This window comes from Schistocerca gregaria, chromosome 5, assembly GCF_023897955.1.
Source record: "Schistocerca gregaria isolate iqSchGreg1 chromosome 5, iqSchGreg1.2, whole genome shotgun sequence".
NCBI lineage: Eukaryota > Metazoa > Arthropoda > Insecta > Orthoptera > Acrididae > Schistocerca > Schistocerca gregaria.
In genome coordinates, this window is record NC_064924.1 from 61,527,783 (window position 1) to 61,551,947 (window position 24,165).

Sequence of the window (24,165 nt, forward strand, 5' to 3'; positions counted from 1 at the left end):
TCCCTCTTCCTTCCTCTCAACCCTTTTGCTGGAAGAAGGAGCCACTGGCTCCAAAAGCTTGCATAGATATAACCTTGTTTTATGTGCATGTTCTGCAGCAGCTTAGAGAGTAGATTTTTGATTTGTCCAATTATGTTATGTTGTCAAAAATTGAATATATTGATAAAAAGTAACTCAGCTGTATTATTATTATTATTATTATTTCATTTGGCATCAAGGATACACTACTTGAATTGAACAGCAATGATGTTACTGGTAACACAATATGCATATATGACAAATAAAATAGATTACATTCATTTACAGTAATAAAAATCTTAGATTAGATCGATAAAACAAAAATATACATATGGATAAAAACACTAGGACGAGTTACATGTAAAAGAGAACATGTGGTTTTTATAAACAGTAATATGGACCAACAGAGCTTCAAGTTGTAATAAAAACTATAGGTTAATATCTAAAGTATCCAGCCAGGAGATTGCTTCCTCAGAGACCTCATGTATGCTGGTCAGAGTTCCAGCATATTTTCGTAGGGGGTACTCTGTAACTATGTGGTGTATTGTTTGTCATTGGTGTCCGCAGTCACACTTGGCACTTTCAGCGATTCCCCACTTATGCTTCTAGTCCTTGCATCTTCTGTGCTTGGCGCGTATGCGATTTAGGGTGGTCCACGACCTCCTAGGTAAGTGGAATCCAGGAGGGACTCGTGTAGAATCAGCAATGAGACCTGCAGAATCGGGATTGGCTGTGAACCATTCTTCCCGCCATGCTGTTTCTGGTTGGAATCCTTCAGAAGTAAGCCTTTTCCAAGTCTCCAGGAGGATTTCCTGGAGTTAAGACGTTTCATTTGTGTGGCATCACAGTCCTGGTGTAGCGGTAATTCGGGATTCTTGGAGCATTTCTCCCATTCCCTTTTCAACGCTGCTTGACGTCGTAACTTCGGTGGTGCAATATTAGACAGAACAGGTAGCCATTCTGTTGGTGTGGATTTTATTGTCCTGGATACGCTTCTCATGGCTACATTCAGCTGCGTGTCTACCATGGCTGTATGAGCGCTGTTCAGCCATACGGGGCTGCAATATTCCCCAACAGAGTGTACAAGTGAGAGGGCAGTTGTTTTGAGTACTGATGCCTTAGCTCCCCAGCTTGTTCCGGAGAGTTTGTGTAATATATTGTTTCTGGTTTTCATTTTTAAAGCTGTTTCTGTTAGGTGTTTTCTATATGTTAGTGAACGACCCAAGGTCACGCCGAGATATTTTGGGAATGGGTTATATAACAGCAACTGATTTCTAAAGGAAATTTGCGGTTTATAGTGAGCATGCCTATTACTCAGATGGAAGGTGGAGGATTCAGTTTTATTTCTGTTTACTTGGAGTCGCCATCCATTAAAAAATTCATCTAGAATTCGCAGATCCTGAGTGAGAGTCATTTCTGAAGTTGTAAAACCGTTAGTCTGTGTCATCAAGGCTATGTCATCAGCATAGATAAATGTTCTTGCTTTCGTTTCTGGCAAGTCAGCGACATATAAATTGAAAAGTAGGGGGGCCAATACTGATCCTTGTGGTAGTCTGTCATTTAAATTGTGTACCTTGCGTACTTGACCTTTTAGGTGAACTTGCCTGTTGGACAGCATGTTATTGAGTAGTTGTGCATTTCTTTTACATGGAATTATTCTTAAGAACTTAAGAAGCATGCCTTTCCACCACACTATATCATATGCTGATGTTAGGTCAATAAACACGGCCATTGTTTTCTTGAATATTTTAATTGTTGTACTTTTGTTAATGATTGATAAAAAACAACTCAGCTGTATTATTACATATTTATTGTGTTATGATGAGTTTTGTTCATTGAACATCTTCAGGTTGCCGAGTTGTGGTAAAGTCATGACATAAATGATCTGGTTGCTAAAGATGAAATTCACAACCACTGATCAGAAACATTCTGCCAGCTGCATGAGGGATGTGTGGCAGGCAGACAACCATACCATTTATGTCATTACTTCAGCACATTTCGAAACCTGAAGATGTTCAATGAATGAAACCAGTAATAACACAATAAATGTGTAATAATACAGCTGAAGTGGTTTTTATTAATCATTATTGTTAGTGTCGGCTCTGGTGCTCAACATGATAAAAAAGATTCTATTATATACATAATAAATAAAAAATAAAAATCTTATATACTCCAGTGGCATATAAATCACACTCATATTCGCATGCAATGTTGTGTCCAAATTTTGAAGCAATTTGTGAAGAACTTTCTGAAATTTAAGATGTGTTTATTTGAGTGCAACATTGTTTCAAAGGAATTAATGAAGAACTTTCGAAGGTAGATTTTTGAACATTTATATCTACATAAATAAAAATGTAAATGTTCATCTGTTCAGCATCTTAGATCTCCAGAAGCTCTTCATCATTTGCTGTGAAATTTTGACAAAACACTGTATGCAAATACACATTCTTGTCTATGATTTTTGTTTATGTAACATATAAATGGGAAACATTGTTACCAAAAATCTGAAAATGTTCTTGACCAGTTTATTTAAAATTTTACAAAATCATCCTACAAACATTCGGCTGGCACAGGGTATATAAATTTTTAATATGTGTGATATCTACATACATATGTAACATGTAAAGAGTGTTATTATTACCAGAAATCTCAAAAAGTACTACATCAATTTATTTCAAATTTTTGCTTGTTACCACACATTACTCTGATAAACATTTGGACAAATACAGGATAAATATTTTTAATATAATGAAATGCCATTAGAAAAATCTTGAAAAGCTCTTGACCGATTTACTTCAAATTTTAAATGATAGTGTAACATTCAAACAGACATATACTATAAAATTTTTAAATAACAATGTGTGGTTTTGTTTTCTTTGTTGCATTTAGTTTGAACTACCATAGCAGACCAGTTAAACCATTAAATAAATTGTTTCTAACATATGTATTCTTCCCCATTATGTATATTTTTAAATATAAATTGTATATGCAACAATGTGCTCGTTTGTTTTCATTATTGTAGATGGTTTTCACAGATTACAGGAAAGCTATATTCGTGGCCTATCAGCTTAGGATTAGAATTATACTAATTCTACTACAATATCCGAAACAAGTCTCAAGGTCAGAGATTGGGGGGATTGGACAGAGGGATGGGAGGAAATGGACATAGAAGGAGATGGATGGATGAAGGATGGGGCAGGGGGAAGGGGAGATAGGAAGGAGGAGAAGATGGATGGAGTGAGAGGGGAAGAGGTCGTGGACAGAGGGGGGGGGGGGGGGGGGAGAGGAGATGGAGGCAGACAGACACAGAGTGGAGAAGGAGATTAGGACACATAAACAAGTCCTATACATATTACAAACATGAGCTTGCTCTTTTCTTTCTTTTCCATTTAACTGTACTGGTCCACAGCAACATGTGGCTAGGGAGAGCCATATATACAACTAGATGTACTTTTTTGATCATATAAATCTTGTCCTGCCATTACTCTGGTTAGTACTCATTACTGCCCATCAAATAACCCAGGAAGCTGCACCTGGAAATTATCCTGTGAATGTCTCAGAGTTACTCCATTCCGTGGGGTAATATCCAGATGCCTTATTATTTTTTATTTAGTACCTTATGTGATATGGTAATGTAAAATTATACAAGGTGCTATCCAAATATTTCAGGACTGCTGCTGCCATCTGTTGAAAACCTTACCTTTGGACTAACAGTCACCATCACCTTCAAAGTAGTTCCTATCCGTATGTACACACTGGTCCCAGAGCTTCTTCCGCTGGTCAGACGTTTTCTGGATGTCCTGTTCATTGAGGGTGTTTATCACTGCCAACAATGCTTCTAAAATCATCTCTAGAATGTTGAACCGATGGCCTTTCAACTTGAGTTTCAGTTTTGGGAATAGCGCAAAGTCACAAGGTGCCAGATCTGCCAAGTATGGTGGGGGGTACAACCACCACGTTGTTTTTTTGCCAAAAAGGTCCTGGTGAATAAGGACGTGTGGCAGGGTGCATTGTCGTGATGCAGCAGCCAGTTCCCTTGATGCCAAAGTTTGGGCCATTGTCACCACAAGTTTTCACAAAGCCGTCGCAAAACTGCGGAATTCACTGTTTGGTTGGGTGGGACGAATTCTTTGTGCACAATTCCCTTTGAATCAAAGAAAACAATGATCATGCTCTTCACATGTCTCGCTGTTTTGGGTCTTGGAGAGCCCGGGTTCTTCCACTGGGACGACTGTCGCTTTGTCTCTGGGACAATTGTTGCTTTGTCTCTGGGTCATAACTGTAGATCCAGCTCTCATCTCGAGTGATAACCCTTGACAAGAAGTTTGGATCATCAGATGTGGTCCAGGTGTGGTCCATGCACACTTCAACATGCTGTGCCTTCTGATCGGCAGTCAAGAACCTTGGCACAAATTTTGCAGCGACACGATGCATGCCCAATTCATCAGTCAACATTCGTTGACATGTGCCATAACCAATACCCAATTCATCCGCAAGGTCTTTAATGGTTCGACGTTGATCCGCACGAACCAATTGTTGAAGTTTAGCAACAGTGTCTGACATTGTGCGGCTAATGGGCCTTCCAGTGTGAGCATCATCTTCGAAGTCTGTAAGGCCGGCCCTGAACCGAGCATACCACTCAAACACGTGTGCAGCTCATGCTCTGTCCCCCAAACACTTGTTGAATCATTGCAAGGCTCTCTGTAGCACTTTTCCTGAGGTTCGCACATAATTTAATACACATGTGCTATTCTGTTCGTGGATTCATCGTAAAATCGCCACACACCAAACACAGAATATTATGGAAATCACTGTGGACACGCAACACATCCTCCCAGCTGAATGCCATTTCGCACACTGACTCGTTAGATATGTAGCTCTCGCCACCTAGCGGTGCAAAGATCTACTACTCCTACTTTCCATATGACAGCACCAGTCCCAAAAATTTTGGATTCCATCTTGTATCCAGATAGTGATTATCCATGTAAGGATATCACACAAAAAAAGTTTTAAACAACTACAATAGGTGTGAGAATTATAGCAAAAGAAACCTTTTAGTCTGTCAAATACCCCAGTCTACCCTACACATTTCTAATCCATTTCTTAATCACCTATTAGTACTCTCTGTATGGAACATTAATCTAGAAAATGTGTGTGTGTGTGTGTGTGTGTGTGTGTGTGTGTGTGTGTGTGTGTGTGTGTGTGTGTGCGCGCACTCACACGGGCCCACATATGCGCACGCATTTTCATGTGTATTTGGTATGGGGGAGGAGCAGGGAGGGAAGTATTAATACAGTATTTCTTGTACTTATTTCATAAAGAGTTCATTTTAAATCCCATCATTAATTATTAGTTTGTAGCAGTTAATTATGTGGATTTATAACCTCATTGTTGTATGCCCCTAACTTGCCACACACACAAGTGACTTATGACTTGCATTTGAGAACCTCCAACTATTTTCTGTTTTAGAGTAATGAGCACGACTTCAACATCCACGCGCGACGGAAGGATCTAGTGCAAAAAGTTATCGGTGCTGGCTGCCATCGGAAAATTGTACTGGCCTCATCGCTCAATGCCAGTGAACAGCACGCACAACAAGAGAATCAGTCTGCGTCTGTTCCTTCAATTACACTGGAATTTGCAGCCCTCTGCCTTCGCAACACATTAGTTCTTCTCCCAGCACTTGAGGCTGCCAGTAGCATCGTTCCTCCTCTTACAACTGATACAGTCTCAGTAACAGACAATACAGTTTCAGGTGAAACTTGCTCTGTAGGTGCAGGTGCAAATAGCCTTGATGGCATACCACCTACACCAGCTGGAGTTTATGCTGCACCTACAGCCCCAATGGCACAGCATGAGGTAAGTTCATTTCCATCATAAATTCTCAAAAGATAATATGTAATCTTTGTTTGCACACAGTCTAAAGGTAGGAACTGAAATGTGTAAGCTGAAGCAATAATTACATTACAAATTATGATTCTATAATAAGATTCATTCACCTGGTAACCCATTCTCACTTTTCCAGTTGTTTGGCAAACAGTTACAATGCTTCTAATCATCTTCATTGTCAAATATTGTTTTCTGATTTCAAAATAAATATGATGACATACGTTACATGTGCAATAAAACTAGATATACTAGTTGTGTACTTTGGTTTCCCTCATTTTGACTCATTACATATAAGCTCGTATGAGGATAACCTGATACCCACAAAGTGAAGGGTATGGGGTGAACTTTTACGTGTTATTGTAAGCAATTAAGAAACTTTGATTTTAGACATACTGTAAATTTTTTTATGTTTAAAGAATTTAAATGTAATTTATTGCCTTTTATTTTAAGTGGCTAAGCAGGGATGGCTAGAGGACAAATGTAAGGATGTAGAGGCTTATCTCACTAGGGGTAAGATAGATACTGCCTACAGGAAAATTAAAGAGACCTTTGGAGAAAAGAGAAACACCTGTATGAATATCAAGAGCTCAGATGGAAACCCAGTTCTAAGCAAAGAAGGGAAAGCAGAAAGGTGGAAGGAGTATATAGAAGGTTTATACAAGGGCGATGTACTTGAGGACAATATTATGGAAATAGAAGAGGATGTAGATGAAGACGAAATGGGAGATACGATACTGCGTGAAGAGTTTGACAGAGCACTGAAAGACCTGAGTCGAAACAAGGCCCCGGGAGTAGACAACATTCCATTAGAACTACTGACAGCCTTGGGAGAGCCAGCCTTGACAAAACTCTAGCATCTGTTGAGCAAGACGTATGAGACAGACAAAATACCATCAGACTTCAAGAAGAATATAGTAATTCCAATGTCAAAGAAAGCACGTGTTGACAGATGTGAAAATTACCGAACAATCAGTTTAATAAGCCACAGCTGCAAAATACTAACACGAATTTTTTACAGACGAATGGAAAAACTAGTAGAAACCGACCTCGGGGAAGATCATTTGGATTCCATAGAAATATTGGAACATGTGAGGCAATACTGACCCTACAACTTATTTTAGAAGCTAGATTAAGGAAATGCAAACCTATGTTCCTAGCATTTGTAGACTTAGAGAAAGCTTTTACAATGCTGACTGGAATATTCTCTTTCAAATTCTGAAGGTGGCAGGGGTAAAATACAGGGAGCGAAATGCTATTTACAATTTGTACAGAAACCAGATGGCAGTTATTTAAGTCGAGGGACATGAAAGGGAAGCAGTTGTTCGGAAGGGAGTGAGACAGGGTTGCAGCCTTTCCCCGATGTTATTCAATCTCTATATGGAGCAAGCAGTGGAGGAAACAAAAGCAAAATTCTGAGTAGGTATTAAAATACATGGAGCAGAAATAAAAACTTTGGCGTTTGTGCCGATGACATTGTAATTCTGTTCGAGACCGCAAAGGACTTGGAAGAGCAGTTGAACGGAATGGATAGTGTCTTGAAAAGAGGATGTAAGATGAACATAAACAAAGCAAAACAAGGATAATGGAATGTAGTCAAATTAAGTCAGGTGACGCTGAGGGAATTAGATTAGGAAATGATACACTTAAAGTAGTAAAGGAGTTTTGCTATTTAGGGAGTAAAATAACTGATGATGGTCGAAGTAGAGAGGATATAAAATGTAGACTGGCAATGGCAAGAAAGCGTTTCTGAACAAGAGAAAGTTGTTAACATCGAGTATAGATTTAAATGCCAGGAAGCCATTTCTGAAAGTATTTGTATGGAGTGTAGCCATGTATGGACGTGAAACATGGATGATAAATAGTTTGGACAAGAAGAGAATAGAAGCTTTCGAAATGTGGTGCTACAGAGGAATGCTGAAGATTAGATGGGTAGATCACATAACTAATGGGGAGGTGTTGAATAGAATTGGGGAGAAGAGAAGTTTATGGCACAACTTGACTAGAAGAAGGGATCGGTTGGTAGGACATGTTCTGAGGCATCAAGGGTTCACCAATTTAGTATTGCAGGGCAGCGTGGAGGGTAAAAATCGTAGAGGGAGACCAAGAGATGAATACACTAAGCAGATTCAGAAGGATGTAGGTTGCAGTAGGTACTGGGAGATGAAGAAGCTTGCACAGGATAGAGTAGCATGGAGAGCTGCAACAAACCAGTCTCAGGACTGAAGACCACAACAATAACAACATTTTAAGTAAGAAAATGCTTGTTTATTGTTTAATTAATTAATACATGCTTTTAAATGTTATAGTTTCATAGAAACCAAATGTAATTTGTTTACTGAATATTGCTGTTTTGTGAGAGTACTTTGTAACACCACATCTTTTGTGTATGACTGGCTGTACATACTATTCCCTGAAATTTTGTGGATTAGCAAAAACGTCCCTTCCTTATTAATTTTATTGCCTTGTTTTGGTATTTTTTTCCAGTTTGTAGCCACTTAAACTTTATTGCTCTTTTTGTTCCCCACCGAAGGACTCACAGACTGCCAGACAACAACACAGTATTTCAATTCAACAATGTTGTTGTTGTTATTATTATTATTATTATTATTATTATTGTTTTCTGGACTTCCTATTGTTTGGGTATTTCAGTTCAGTTTTATCACAGCTGTGTTCTGCAGTAGTGTGAATATTGTGATTGCTACACTAGTGTTGTCTATTACAGTGTTGTTGAAGTATTTTTCTTTTTTTTCTCCAATATGGATGAATTCATTGTACAGAGTGGTCTATACTAAAGTGCAGATAATGAAACCATGGAGCCCGAAAAAAAGAAAGGCAAGAAGTTCAGAGGCAACATAGTGATGATAATTTATCTTTTGATGTGGCGACAAAACATGCACAGTCCCTGTGTGTCTAGTGTGTGGTGAAAACACATTGTTCCCAGTAAATGGAAATGACATTTGTCAACAAAATATTCCTCTCTGTTAAGTAAGAATGTGAGTTATTTTTGTTGGTTGTTGGAACAAAATAAATAAAGAGTGAAGCTTATGACTGCAATGGCATATGTTTCACAAAAAGTATAGAAATCTGGCTGTGAGGTAGCCAACTTTATCAAAAAGAAACCATGTACAATATCTGAAACATTCCTTATGCTTGCATCTAAAGAAATGGTAAAAACAGTTCTTCATTCAGATGTTGCTACTGAAATTGTAAAAATTCCTCTCTGTGCTGACACAATCAGTCACAGAATTAGTGGTGTGTACTGTGGCATCAAAGACATTTTGGAAGAGAAAATAACAAGCAGTCATGTTTTCACTGCTGATCGACAAGCCCACCAAGACTAGTGGTCAAATACAGCTTCTTTCTTACACGAGATATGTTGATGAGGATGTAATTGTAAGTAATTTCTTTCTTTCTTTCTTTCTTCTCTCTCTCTCTCTCTCTCTCTCTCTCTCTCTCTCTCTCTCTCTCTCTCTTTTTTGCAAAGACCTATCCAAATGAGCAACCAGTGAAGAAATATGCCTTGTACTCCTAATACCTCTAAAAAAACAAGTTAGAAGTTCACCTCTTATCACTCAGTATTATCCATGTCTTAAATGTATTAAGTAGCTATTCCCACTAGGCTGTGACTGCCTAAAATCATGACGTGAAACAAGGTTCATACTGTCAGATAAGGTTCATACTGCCACACCCATTTCCCTGACCTATGACTCCTACCTCTGTGATGGTCCCGACTGTAAGACTTGCCTCTCCTACCACCACATATACCAGTCTTGTAACTGGCAAAACATGAACTATCTAAGTGAGAGCCACCTGTGGAATGACACATCATGTACAGCTGTTATGTAAACATTGTGCGCCCTCTTACATTGCTGTGACTACCACCAGGTTATCAGTTTGGATGACTGAAGCAAAGAGTGTGCTGGCAACACACAGCATCCTGTTGCAGAGCATTCTCTACAGCATGGCATTTGTGACCTTGATTCCTGTTACAGTGTGCATGCCATCTGGATTCATACCCCAGACACCAGTTTCTCAGAACTCGCAGTTTGGAAGAGGTGTTACAACATGTCCTTGGTTCTCGCTGCCCACCTGGTCTTAATTTACATTAATTTCTTCCATTTCAACTCTTCTTCCCAGTAACTGTTCTTTTCTCCACTCCCTTTTAATTTTCTATATCCTTTATTTTCTGACCTGGCTGTTCTCCCACATTCTACCACGTACAATGCACTTAGCTTTCCGCTCTTATTAATTCATGCAGGAGGTTTTGACAGTAATCTATGTCTTGTATGTTACCATAGCCCCCCCCCCCCCCCCTCCTTTTAAGGGCTTAGGTTTTCAAATTCTGTCCGATACAGTCCCCATCAATCAGTCTATCCTTCTCAACCCATTGGTAAATCTCACCTGAACTGGTTCTGAGCAACTTTTGCAAACTCTCCCCATGTCCTAAACCTCACCAGTCATTTCCTTCACCCATCTTCCTTTCCCTTCAACCCTTTGGCCAGAAGAAGGAGCCACTAGCTCCGAAAGTTTGCAAATTTCAATATCTTTTTGTGTGTGTTTCTTCTGCCACAACTTGGTGAGTGGATTTTTTATCCATCCTATTACATTATATATTTTCAAAAATTGATTAGTTTTGTCGATGTATTCGCGCATGCAGCCATCAGTACTTCTTATGTAAGTCCCTTATCAGTGTTTGTAATAATCTGTCTTTTTCAAACTGTAGTCTGCTTTTGACCTTGTGTGCTAGTTCATCCAGTTATTTATCTGTGCCACCAACGTGAACCAACATCTTGCCCCTACATCTTTTCTAGCACTGATTTCTGTGCACTTAGATGGAACAATTGTTATGTAAGAATTTCCATATAATGCTTTGTTGACAGTTCACTACATTGCAGAGCCTTCTCCCAATTATCTTTCACTGATTTAGTTGCAGATTTGACAGCAAGTTTGTTTCCCATCCTACACTTACATTGTCTGTATGTGATTCTTTCATGTTTTATGCATTTGTTTTTTGCCAAACCTCACTAATTTTTACTACTGTCTCCTGCATTACATTATTTTCCAAACACAGTATATTACATTTTATCCAATGACTTCCTCCATTTGTGGGCCGTATTTTTAAATTTTTGTCTGTGTTCATGACTTTCCCAGTCTCAGCTTCTTCTTTTTTTTTTTCACTACTTTCCCAACAGCAATTTTTTCCAAATCATAAGTTTTTCGTATTATAGTTCACTTTTCTGGTGAGAAATTCCCACTCACTCATTTCCCCTTGTTAACCCTTGTCTGTTCTTGGGATTGTTGTATGAATTCTTCTGATTTTTCTGGTCTTTTTCATTGCTTGTTTTTCTTTTTCTCTTTTTTTCCACCCCTCTGCTTCATTTGCCACTTCCACTGTATCCAACATTTCAAACTCTCCTTGCTTGCCATGACGAATCCCATCACATAACATTTGGTCCTTTCAGAAACATACTTTTGCACTATCAAAAGTAAGTTTCCCATTCTGCTTCTTCAAACCTGCTTGTCCCTGGGAGTTACTCTTTTACTGTTTCAAATACAGCAATCTCTTGCACTTACTCAGCTAAACTGTGATCTGTATGCCTCACCTGCTAATTTCCACTCCACCAGACTTCTGTCCTTCTACAGAATCCTGCAGTTATCTGCCCCTCATGTTTCTTTGGATGGTGTCATTTGCCAAACCAACTTCAAACTGCAGTGGACCAGACTTCACCTTGAAAAGCTGTCCCACATTGTCCTAAACTACCTGAAGAGTGATGTTTCCCTTCCTGCACCTCTCCAGCTGCCAAAACACTCACAACATCAACCACCACTCTGCTCCTAAAAAGTGAACTCAGCCAACCATCTTAATATCCCCCAGCCTTCACCACTGACTCCCAGAGGAATAACAACTCATGATCATAAGAACCAGTTGCAACAGAACAGTGTTCTTAGTCTCATCCAAGTGACTCACCCCTTCCAAATTATCTTTATTATCTAAGGTTCTCACTTTCAGCCCTAAACCTGCATTTAATCATGCTGCTTTGTTGAAGGACCAACTTTCTTTTACATGTAATGTCAACTGGAAGTATCACTTTGCAGTCTAATACCAAAACTTTGGCAACAACGAGCATAACATTGAACCCTGCCTTGAACAGTTCAGACCACAATCCCAACTTGATCCATCACCACTACCACAAAATCATCCTTACAAGTGTTCCAAGAATTCCTAACATTCAGCAATGCTTCACAAAACTTCCCCATACCCCTATAACATGACCCTAACCTGTCATCTGCAGAACTCCAGGCTCTTTGCTTCCTAAGATCCGATAAAGCCATCATTACCCTTTCAGCATAAAAGGGGTCTGCCATAACGGTACTCAACTGACAGGAGTATGTAAGTGAGCATCTATGCCAGCCACTTTGATACCTCTGCTTATAGCATCGGCCATCAAGCTGACCTACAGGCCCTCCTTAAAACTTCAAGCCCCTGACAAGGACTAACGCCTCAGTCTGTAGAACTTCTTACCCCACCCAAGCCATTCCCCCAAACCTTTTACCTTTTTCCTAAGATCTACAAACCCAATCACCCTGGGTGTCCCATAGTTCCTGCCTTCAAAACACTCGCCAAACTTGTATCTGCCTTAGATAATTAAAACTTGCAGTCTATAATACAAAGATTTCTGTCCTACATTACAGACACCAACCATTTCCCACATCATCTGAAATCTGTGCCTCTCCCATTTCCACTACAGGCTTTGTTTGTCACCATTGATGCCACCTTCTAAACCAACATCCTTCACGTACATGATATGTCTGCAGCTGAACATTTCCTCAATCAACCCTCGCCTGATTCTAGACCTATGTCATCCTTCGTTTACCAGCAACTACTTTACTTTCAAAGGACAGACATACTTCCTATACCAAACCTTTTCTTGGGTCACTCCAAGTGTGCTTTCCTGGGATCAGTAAGCCTTCAGCACCTTGTGTGGTTTAGTTTCATTGATGACATCTTTGCCGTATGGATTCATGGTGAGGCTGACCTATGAGGATTGCCCAGAAAGTGTGCACCACATTTTTTTTCTCAGCCAGTAACAATGCTACAGATGCAAAATGTTACGTATATATTCTTTGAAGTCTTCTGAGTGAGGGCGACAAGTTTTCATCACTTCTCACAGATAGCGTAGCTGCAGGACAGTTTCAAAATGTCGTCTGTAGGTGATGTACGTTACAAGCAACGTGCCATCATTGGATTGCTCACTGCAGAGAAAGAAAATGTGGGAAATATTTTCAAGCTCTTGTGCAAAGTCTCTGAAGCATCTGCTGTTGACAGAAGTACAGTTAGTTGTTGGGCATGGAGTGGGAGGTCATCAGAAGGCAGTTCAGCAGAGCTCCATGATTTGCAGCAATCAGGGAGACTATCCACGACTGTCATGCATGACACACCTGACCTAGCCCCCTCGGACATCCACTTGTTTGGGCCGTTAAAGGATGCCATTCATGGAAGACATTTTGAGGACAATGAGGAGGTGATTCGCACAGTGAAGCACTGGATCCACCACCAAAACAAGGAATGGTACTGACAGGGCATATAACTGCTTGTTTCATGCTGGGGGAAGGCCATACAATGGGATGGAGACCACATAGAAAAATAGGGTGTATAGATAAAACACCGTTCTTTCGTGTGTGTAATTCTCATTATATTCAATAAAGAATTGTTGAACAAAAAAATGTGGTGCATTACTTTCTAGGCAACACTCATATTAAAATTGCTGGAATCTCTAAATACATTCTCCGAATTGAATTTCACGTGGTCCTATTCTGAATCCAATACCACTTTCCGTGATGTTGATCTCATCCTCTTGGAAGACCAGTTACACACTTCTGTCCACATTAAACCTACCAGTAAACAACAGCACATACATTTTGACAGTTCTCATCCTTTCACTGCCAAACATTCCCTCTCCTACAGCCTTAGTATGTGATGCAACCGAACTTGTTCGGATGCAGACTATTTATAGCAATAGACCACCATTCTCACCTCAGCCTTCACTGGATGTAATTACTCCATCAGCCTAGTTCAAAAGCAGATTTCATGGGGCATCACATCCAATCGTGGTACCACTGATCCCTCCAAAAATTAATTTTGGAGCAAACCACTTGTCACTCAGTATTATCCTGGGTGTTGGATGTTTTAATCAACTACTTTGAGAAGGAAGGCCATGACTTCATGAAATCATGTCCTGAAATGAGATCCATTCTGTCTGAGACTTTCTCACCACACTTAGAATAGCATATCGTTGCCCTCTGCAATATCCCTGTGAGATCCAAATCTACTTCTGCACCCATCTCCATACCCTATGGCTCCTACCTCTGCGACTTTCCCCACTTTAAGACCTGCCGTTATGCACTCTCTCCTACCACCACTTATACCAGTCTTGTAGCTAGCAAAACAAATACTATCAAAGAGAGAGCCACCTGTGAAATGACATGCCATACACAAACTGTTATGTAAGCATGTTCAGCCTCTTACATCGGTGTGACAACCACCAAGTTATCAGTTAGGATGAATGGGTATAGACAGAGGGTGTACACCAACCACCCTGTCGCAGAGCATGCTCTACAGTATGAAAGTCGTGACCTTGGTACCTGTTTCACTACTTGCGGCATCTTGATCATACATACTATCCTTCCCACTCCTTCCCCCGTGTTATTCGGCTCTCACTGAACTTACGTAATTCCTTGTCCACCCCTACTCCACACCTGCTCCCAACCGCTTGCCTCGTGGCTCATATCCCGGCAATAGGACAAGATGAAGACCTGTCCCATACATCCTCCCATCACCACCTTTTCCAGTCTAGTCCATCACCTATCCTGTCAAAGGCAGTCATGTTACTTACAAAATAAGCTGCAACCACTGTGCTGCTTTCTATTTGTGCATGAAACCAACAAGCTGTCTGTCTGCTTGGATAGCCTCCAAAAAACTATGGTCAGGAGACAGCTGGACAAACCAGTTGCTGGAAATGTTGCCCAACACAATGTGCTTCACAGCCTGCGCCATCTGAATCCTTCCTACCAGCATCAGCTTATGTGAATTGCACAGGTAGGAACTCTCTCTGCAATACACAGGGTGTATCAAAAAGAATCATCCAATTTGGCACGTCTATATTTCTGAAACTAATAAACTTGTACAATGAATTTTGTTTTTTGATGAATGGGAAACTCAAAGTTTTTTTTCATACCTTTTCATAGGTGTTCAATATGCCCCCTTGAGATGCTTGGCATATGTTAATGCAGTATTCATGTTTTTCCCCCACTGCAGTGAGCATGTCTTGAGTTACAGCTTCGTCAGCTGCTGTTATGCAATGACTCAGTTCATTTGTTGGTAACAGAGGCACATAAACAGAGTCTTTTTATAAACCCCCACAAGTTATAATCACATACAGTCAGCTCCAGTAAACATGGAGGCCAGTAATGTAAGGCTGAATCATTTAGTCCAGTGTGACCAATCCATCGTTCAGTAATCCTTTGATTTAAAAATTCCCACACTTCCAGATGTCAGTGTGGCATTGCCCCATCCTGTATGCTGTCCAGTGGCAGCAGCCAGAGACAGTGGTCATACGTGTGTATTATGATTGTGTGAATGTGTGTGAATTTTCTACTTCAGAAGAAGCCTTCTTGACCAAAAGCTCAAATGTATAGCAGTCTTTTTGTTGTGCCTGTCTATGAGTCAATATCTCCTCCATATGGTGGGTAGCAATCTATCCTTTTCGTGTATTGTCACTATCCCATCCTGGATTTTTCATTTGTTTGATTTTGTTATAATTAATCAGTTTCTTTGTGACAGGTAGCGTCATTACGATGTTCTACACTAGCAGCAGCTGCATATGTGTCTTTGTGCCTGGGAGATTGTATAACAGCTCTACAGCATAGTAGAAATTTGCTTAAACAGCCTCGTCTCTCAGGAGCACATCAGTAAGTGAAACCACAATTTACATTGTTTTAATGTAATTTTTACAGAGGAAGTTACCAGTGAATTGATGAGAAGTATTTCACACACTTTGATTAAAATCATTGTAAATTGTTGACTGTTTTTTAAAGAACTGTCATATAAATGATATTTATTGTGTAGGATTTGAACTGTTTGCATTTCATTTTGCATTTCATATCATATCATTTCATTTTATAGCAGTCTTGCTCTATTTATAGAATGATAAATGATACACATTCTGGTTTCTGGCTAGACGTCTTAGGGCTCCAAGTCAAGTGCGTAATGTATAGTGACATTAAAAAATATATTTGTGTAGCTACACTTATGACCAAACTGGATAAAATGGAGCAATTCTGGAACACAGAACTTGCCAGTGAGAAATCCAGATTCAAATCATGATCAGGACATTATAATTCAGGCTTCTGTGATTTCCCTGAATCATTCCACAAGGATGATTCTTCCCAAACGTTTGTGCTCAATTTTATCATAAATCTGTCTCAGAACTGATCTACTGTTCTTTCTCTAAATGCCGGCAGTCATTGGAACAGTTTATTTTTGTGGAAGAGGAGGGGGGAGGAGGTGGGAACATTAGGGTAGAAGATAATTCTAGCAAAGCTCCATTTTGTATGTAAAATGGGGGAATTTTAAACTTTGTGTTAAGGTGTAAAACACTGCTGCGGATCCACCATAGCTTAGTTACTAGTTCAGTGTTAGAGAAAATCTGTAGAAAAAATGTCTTTTACTATAATGTAGGGAATGTATTGTTGACTCAAAATTATTTTCCAGCTCATAGAACATTTTCTAAATAAAATCAACAATCCAATTGCCTGTTATATATTCTTTTCTGTTTTATTGTGAACTATAAATAATTTATTAAAGCCTTGCCAAATACTCACAGAGTCATTGATTGGTACACACAAGAAACACAGAACATTGGAAGCTGATGTGTGACCTTTGAGAGCATTATAACTTCAACATCAGTATTTTCCAATTTTGGTTTTGTTATCTGTCCTAAGAAATTAATAACAAAAGCATATTTTGAAGGTACATTAAAATGTAATACTGGTCCTCGCTTTATAATTGCTCTTAGAGGTCACACAAGGAGTATAAGTCTCCACCTTTCAGCATTTTCTGTATTGTTGATGTGTGTATCAGTGACTCAGTGCCTCAGATAGTCAGTGAGTTGCTACCCTTGATGCTTACATTTTTTAGATTCCACCAAAATTTTGGTGTATTACATCTGCTGAGGACTATTGTAGGTGAGATCTTAGAGGTATGGTCTGTCAACATGTTGTATGTACCTGTTGGCTATTTCTCTTCCAGTTGAGGGCAATAGGGCAATGCATGAAGTGTTCAGTGACTACAGTAGCAGAATGTTATTGGAAATATCTTACAAAACCAAAAGAAATTCTGGTCATTTGTAAAAACTGCTAGTGATACTAAAGTTAGTGTCCAGACAGTCATGGACTAGACAGAAACTGATACAGAAGCAGAAATGCTGTACTTAGTTTCGAAATGTTCCTTTACAAAGAAAAATGTTGCCCAATTTAATTTTCACAACACTGCTAAAATGAAGGATATAGATATTTGTGTCGATGTTGTTGAGAAACAACTGAAGTTTTTAAGATCAAACAAAGCTCCAGTACCTGATGGATTCCCTCTCAGATACTGTACTGAATTTGCAGCTAAGTTAGGACCTCTTTTAACCACGATCCACATTAGGTCCTTTGAACAAAAACCCATTCCCATTCGCTCGAATAAAGTGCAGGTCCCACCCATCTGCTAGAATCCTGGAACATATTCCGAGCCCAAACTAATGAGCTATCTCAAATGGAATGACCTCCTCCATGCTAACCAGCAAGGATTCTGAAATCATTGATCAAGTGAAACTCAACTAGCACTTTTCTCACATGATATCTGGACAGCCGTTGACTTCCGAAAAATATTATACTCAGTTCCACTTATATACTTACTATTGAGTATGATCATATGGCATATCAAATATTTCTTGGGAGGGAGAACACAGCGTGTTGTTTTGGATGGAGAATTTTTGACAGATGTAGAAGTAACTTCATGTGTGTCCCAGCAACCCCTGCTGTTTGTGTTGTATATAAATAACCTGGCTGACAATATTAAGAATTTTTGCAGGTGATGCAGTTATCTGTAGTGAAGTACTGTCTGAAAGGAGCTACAGAAATATTCTGCCAGATCTTGGTAAGATTTCAAAGTTGCGCAAAGATTGGCAAACAGAAAATAGTGCACTTCACAAAATGAAAAGAGTTACAACCTATGGCCTCAATTTCAATAAGTCCTGTTTGCAGTCTGTCAACACATACAAATACCTAGGCATAACAACTTGTGGGTACAAAATATTTGATCTAGTAAATATCTGCAACAGAGGAACGTATTTATAGAATAAAAATCTGTTTCAGTTGCTAATAGTTTTCTTAATTTATTCCATGACTAGTTTCGAACCTTAAACCTTGTTCTTCAGGCCCCACTAAATAATTATAAAACATATGCAGGGATGGCTAGAGGACAAAAGTAAGGACATAGAGGCACATCTCACTAGGGGTAAGATTGATACTGCCTACAGGAAAATTAGAGAGATCTTTGGAAAAAGTAGAAACACCTGTATGAATATCAAGAGCTCAGATGGAAACCCAGTTCTAAGCAAAGAAGGGAAAGCAGAAAGGTGGAAGGAGTCTACAAGGGCAATGTCCTTGAGAATAATTTTATGGAAATGGAAGAGGATGTAGATTAAGATGAAATGGGAGATATTATACAGCGTGAAGAGTTTGACAGAGTGCTGAAAGACCTAAATCAAAACAAGGCCCTGGGAGTAGACAACATTCCATTAGAACTACTCACAGCCTTGGGAGAGCCAGCCTTGACAAATCTCTAACATCTGGTGAGCAAGATGTATGAGACAGGCGAAATACCCTCAGACTTCAAGAAGAATATAATAATTCCAATCCCAAAGATAGCAGATGTTGACAGATGTGAAAATTACCGAACTATCAGTTTAATAAGCCATCGGTGCAAAATACTAATGCGAATTTTTTACAGATGAATGGAAAAACTGGTAGAAGTCGACCTCAGGGAATATCAGTTTATATTCTGTAGAAATATTGGAACACGTGGGGCAATACTGACACTACGACTTACCTTATAGGATAAATTAAGGAAAGGCAAACCTACATTTCTAGCATTTGTAAACGTAGAAAAAGCTTTTGACAATGTTGATTGAAATACTCTCTTTCAAATTCTGAAGGTGGCAGGGGTAAAAACAGGGAGCGAAAAGCTATTTACAATTTCTACAGAAACCAGATGTCAGTTATAAGAGTCGAGGGACATGAAAGGGAAGGAGTGGTTGGGAAGGGAGTGAGACAGGGTTGTAGCCCCTCCCCAATGCTATTCAATCTGTATATTGAGCAAGCAGTAAAGGAAACAGAAGAATAGTTCAGAGTAGGTATTACAATCCATGGAGAAGAAATAAAAACTTTGAGGTTCGCCGATGACATTCTAATTCTGTCAGAGACCGCAGGGGCTTGGAAGAGCAGTTGAACGGAATGGATAGTGTCTGGAAAGGAGGATGTAAGATAAATATCAACAAAAGCAAAACAACGATAATGGAATGTAGTCGAATTAAGTCAGGTGATGCTGAGGGAATTAGATTAGGAAATGAGACACTTAAAGTAGTAGATGAGTTTTGCTATTTGAAAAGCAAAATAACTGATGATGATCGAAGTAGGAAAGGTATACAATGTAGACTGGCAATGGCAGGGAAAGCGTTTCTGAAGAAGAGAAATATGTTAACATCGAGTATAGATTTAAGTGTAAGGAAGTCGTTTCTGTAAGTATTTGTATAGAGTGTAGCCGTGTATGGAAGTGAAACGTGGATGATAAATAGTTTGGACAAGAAGAGAATAGGAGCTTTCTAAATCTGGCGCTACAGAAGAATGCTGAAGATTAGATGGGTAGATCACATAACTAATGAGGAGGTATTAAATAGAATTGGGGAGAAGAGGAGTTTGTGGCACAACTTGACAAGAAGAAGGGACTGGTTGGTAGGACATTTTCTGAGGCATTTAGTATTGGAGGGCAAAAATTATAGAGAGAGACCAAAAGATGAATACACTAAGCAGATTCAGAAGGATGTATGTTGCAGTAGGTACTGGGAGATGAAGAAGCTTGCACAGGATAGAGTAGCATGGATAGCTGCATCAAACCAGTCTCTGGACTGAAGACCACAACAACAACAACAACAAATGGGTGGCAGTTAGGCCTAGGCCATTCACTCAATGGGGGTCACACCAATATCAAGCAAACACATTGGAGTGTAGAACCAGCAACCACAGCACCTGCTTAAGCAGCATGACATAGAAATGACACTGTAGTTGCTGGTCCTATCTTCCCATGCATTTGCTTGATATTGGTGTGATCACCAATGACTGACTGGCTCAATAGCCTTCCATTTCTGTTTTCATAATTATTGGGTGGCACCTGAAAAATAAGCTTTAAGCTTCAAAACTAGTTGTAGAATAAATTAAGAAAATTACTAGCTACTGAAGCAAATTTTTAATCTATTAAGTTTTGGAGATATGAAATGGAATGATAATGTAGACTCAGTTGTAGGTCAAGCAAGCAAGAGACTTCGGTTTATTGGTACGACACTAGGGAAAGCGTAAGAAGACACTCTGTGAGAACTACAGAGGAATATAATGAAGGTTTATGAAAAGATAATTTTACAGAAAATTGGGAACAAGATACAACCACAATTAAGAGAATAATAACAAAGATTTTTACCTACAAGATGAGCTATGGGTGTCATATTTACAGCTCAACAGGTAGTAGGAAAAAATGGGGATTTGGGATGACAATGTAGTTGCTTTCACAGTTACGAAAAGGTTTACTACACTTTTAAAAGGGAAGAGAGATGTCAAGGTCTGGATAGATTGCAATTTGGAATCAGAGACATGTATAATGTCTGAATACTGTAATAATAAATGAAAAATTCAGAATGGTTTAGAATAGAGAGAGGGATTCACCAAGGAAGTGTGCTCTCCCCAGTGCTCTTCAATGTAATCATGGACAACATCAGAAGGAAAGTTCACCAAGGGTGAACAGCAGATAATATGAAAATCATTGCATATGCACATATAACATAAGTGTGGTACTTCAATCAGCAGGGCAAATGAAAAAAAAGGAGGATGTAAGTAGTAATGGAAAAATTATTAGAGAAGTAGATGCTATTAAATAAGTAGGAAGTAAGCTAACCAAGATAGGAAACAATAAGGAAGGAATTTCAGAGAGAATAGAAAATTGATTGAAATTTTGTTATTGTGTGTCAGACATAATTAGGGATTGGAAAATACCTACCTCAGCAAGAATCATGAGATACAAGTCATATTATCTACCAGTTTTGACTTAAGGACTGTTGGACTTGGACAAAGAAATATCTGAGCAGAATAAAAGGGATCCAGTGTGAGACAAGAAGGGCAGGATAAGGAATGAAACCACTTCGGAGTAATCCCCTAAAAGAAACAATGGAGAGATATATGCTGAACTGGTTTGGCCAGTTTAAGGGAATGGGACAAGAAAAACTACCAAGAAAGGCTCACAGGTGGACAGAACTGGAAGAAGACCACAAGCGAGATGGAGAACCATGTAAAGAGGACTGCAGTGGGAGGAAACATTAAAGGATAGGCTGTGGAAGAAAAGAGAAGATTGAAAGAGGCTCTGTGAGTGACTGCATAAACAGAAACATTTCATGAAGATGAAGAAGACTGTGGAAATACAATCAATCTAGAAAGGATATTGCTTACAAAACACTCATGTGACCCATCCTAGAATGTTGATCGTACGTGGGACCCATACTAGATAGGACTAACGAGGTATAGTGAATGTATACAGAGACGTTAATAAATCAATCTAGAAGGCTCTGTTTGAAAGAGCAGATATGTAGTTGTTAGTATCTGACTTGGACAATGAATTGCAATTATTTAGTTCCACTATGATGGACATAGAAGAATTGTGGGCAAAATTTAAACAGATTGTAAATTGTGCCATGGAAATGAATGTGGGTAATAAGTGGATTAAGGATGAAAAAGACCAACCATGGTTCAGTGTGACTATATTCGGAAAATGTTGAGAAAGCAAAGGATGTTACATACTCGGTTCAAAAGAGAATGTGCAAGTGATAACAGGCAAAGATTTAGTAGAGATTCATGCATCTGTGGAAAGATTTACTGTACATCTACTACCATTGTTTTACCTTAGCAAAAGATCTGGCTGAGAATATGAGAAAATTGTGGCTGTATGTAAAATTGCTAAGTGGGTCTAAGGCTTCCATCCAGTTACTTATTGACCAGTCTAGAATGGCAGTTGAAGATAGCAAAACAAAAACTGAAGTTTTAAATTCCATATTTCAGAAATTGTTCATGCAGGAGAATCAACAAACATACCATCATTTGACCATTCCACAGAGTCCCATAAGGATAACGTAGTAATAAGCATCCCTGGCATAGAGAATCAACGAAACTAGTTGAAAACAAATAAGTTTTCAAGTCCGAATGGAATCCCAGTTCAGTTTCACAAAGTGTACTCTATTGCATTCGCCCCCTACTTTGCTTTTATTTATTGCAAATCTCTCACTTAGCACAAAGCTCCAGGCAACAGGGCAGAAGCACAAATGACTCTTGTATACAATGAAGGGAAGAGAACAGACCTGCAATATCACAGACCAGTATCCTTAACATCAGTTTGCTGCAGAATTCTAGAATTTCTAGAGTCAACAAATGTCAATGAATCAGCATGGGTTTAGAAAGCACTGCTTGTGTGAAATTCTGCCCTTTTCTCAGATGATATACTGCAAAGTATGGATGAAGGGCAAGAGCCAGATTCCTTGTTCTTAGATTTCTGGAAAGCATTTGACATGGTACTCCACTGCAGACTGTTAACGAAGGTATGAGGATATGGGCTATGTTCCCAGATATGGGAGGGGCTCGAAGACTTCTTAAGTAATAGAACCCATTACATTATCCTGGATGGCGAGTGTTCGACAGAGATGAGGGTATCGCCAGGAGTGCTGCAGGAAAGTGTGACAGGACCACTATTGTTTTCTATATACATAAATGATCTAGCAGAAGGCTGGGCAGCAATCTGCAGTTGTTTGCTGATAATTCTGTGGTGTAGGGCAAGGTGTGAAAAATGAGTGAGAGTGGATGATACAGGGTTAGATGGACAAAATTTCTGGTTGGTGTGATGAATGGTAGTGAGCTCTAAATGTAAAAAGATGTTAGTTACTGCAGATGAATAGGAGAAACAAACCCATAATGTCTGGATACAGCATTAGTAGCATGCTGCTTGACATAGTCATGTCATTGAAATATCTGGGCATAATGTTGCAAAGTGGTATGAAATGAAACAAACATGTGAGGATTGTGGTAGGGAAGGCAAATGGTCTACTTCGGATTATTTGGAGGACTTTGGGAAAGTGTGGTTCATCTGTAAAGGAAACCACATATAGGACACCAGTGTAGTGTAGTGTAGTGTAGTGTAGTGTAGTGTAGTGTAGTGTAGTGCTCAAGTGTTTGTGAACTACAACTGCTTGGATTAACAGAAAACATTGAAGCAGTTCAGACGCATGCCACTAGTTTTTTTATCTATAGGTTTGAACAGCATGCAGATGCTATGGAGTTGCTTTGCAAACTCATATGAGAATCCCTAGCATGAAGGCAACATTCTTTTCAAGAAATGCTATTGACAAAATTTAGAGAACCATCATTTGAAGCTGACTGCAGAAAGGTCCCACTGCCACCAATGTATGTGTCACATAAGGACCATGAAGATAAGATACAAGAAATCAGTGCTCATACAGAAGTATATAGACAGTTTTTTTTTCTCGCTCTCTGAGCAACTGGGATGGGGAAGAAAATGACTTGTAGTGGTACAGGATACCATCCACCACGCACTGTGTGGTGGCTTATGGAGTATGTGTGTAATTGTAGTTATAGAAGGGTAGTACGAATGGTCACAGGTTTTTATGACTATGGAAGAATGTCATGGAGATGCTGAAGAAACTGAAGTGGCAGACATTTCGAGATAGACATGGAGTTTAAACATGTGGTGTGGGGTTGTGAACCATCAGCTCATAGGCCCTTTTTTATATATGGAACACTGAACATGCACAGGTATCGCAGCCTCCTAACAGACCATCTTCCATGGATGTTAGATGTTCCTATACAGACTCGGAGGAACATGTGGTACCA

General features: G+C 39.3%; 1 protein-coding gene across 1 annotated transcript in view; it reads left to right on the top strand.

Moving 5' to 3' along the window:
* The window catches only part of LOC126272662 (CCR4-NOT transcription complex subunit 10-B), a 144,044-nt gene that overhangs the window by 67,387 nt on the left and 52,492 nt on the right, over positions 1 to 24,165 (top strand). Inside the window, exons 8-9 of the mRNA XM_049975675.1 lie at positions 5,488 to 5,877; positions 15,749 to 15,876. Coding sequence (XP_049831632.1) covers positions 5,488 to 5,877; positions 15,749 to 15,876 — 518 coding nt within the window. The remainder of the gene's footprint in view (positions 1 to 5,487; positions 5,878 to 15,748; positions 15,877 to 24,165) is intronic.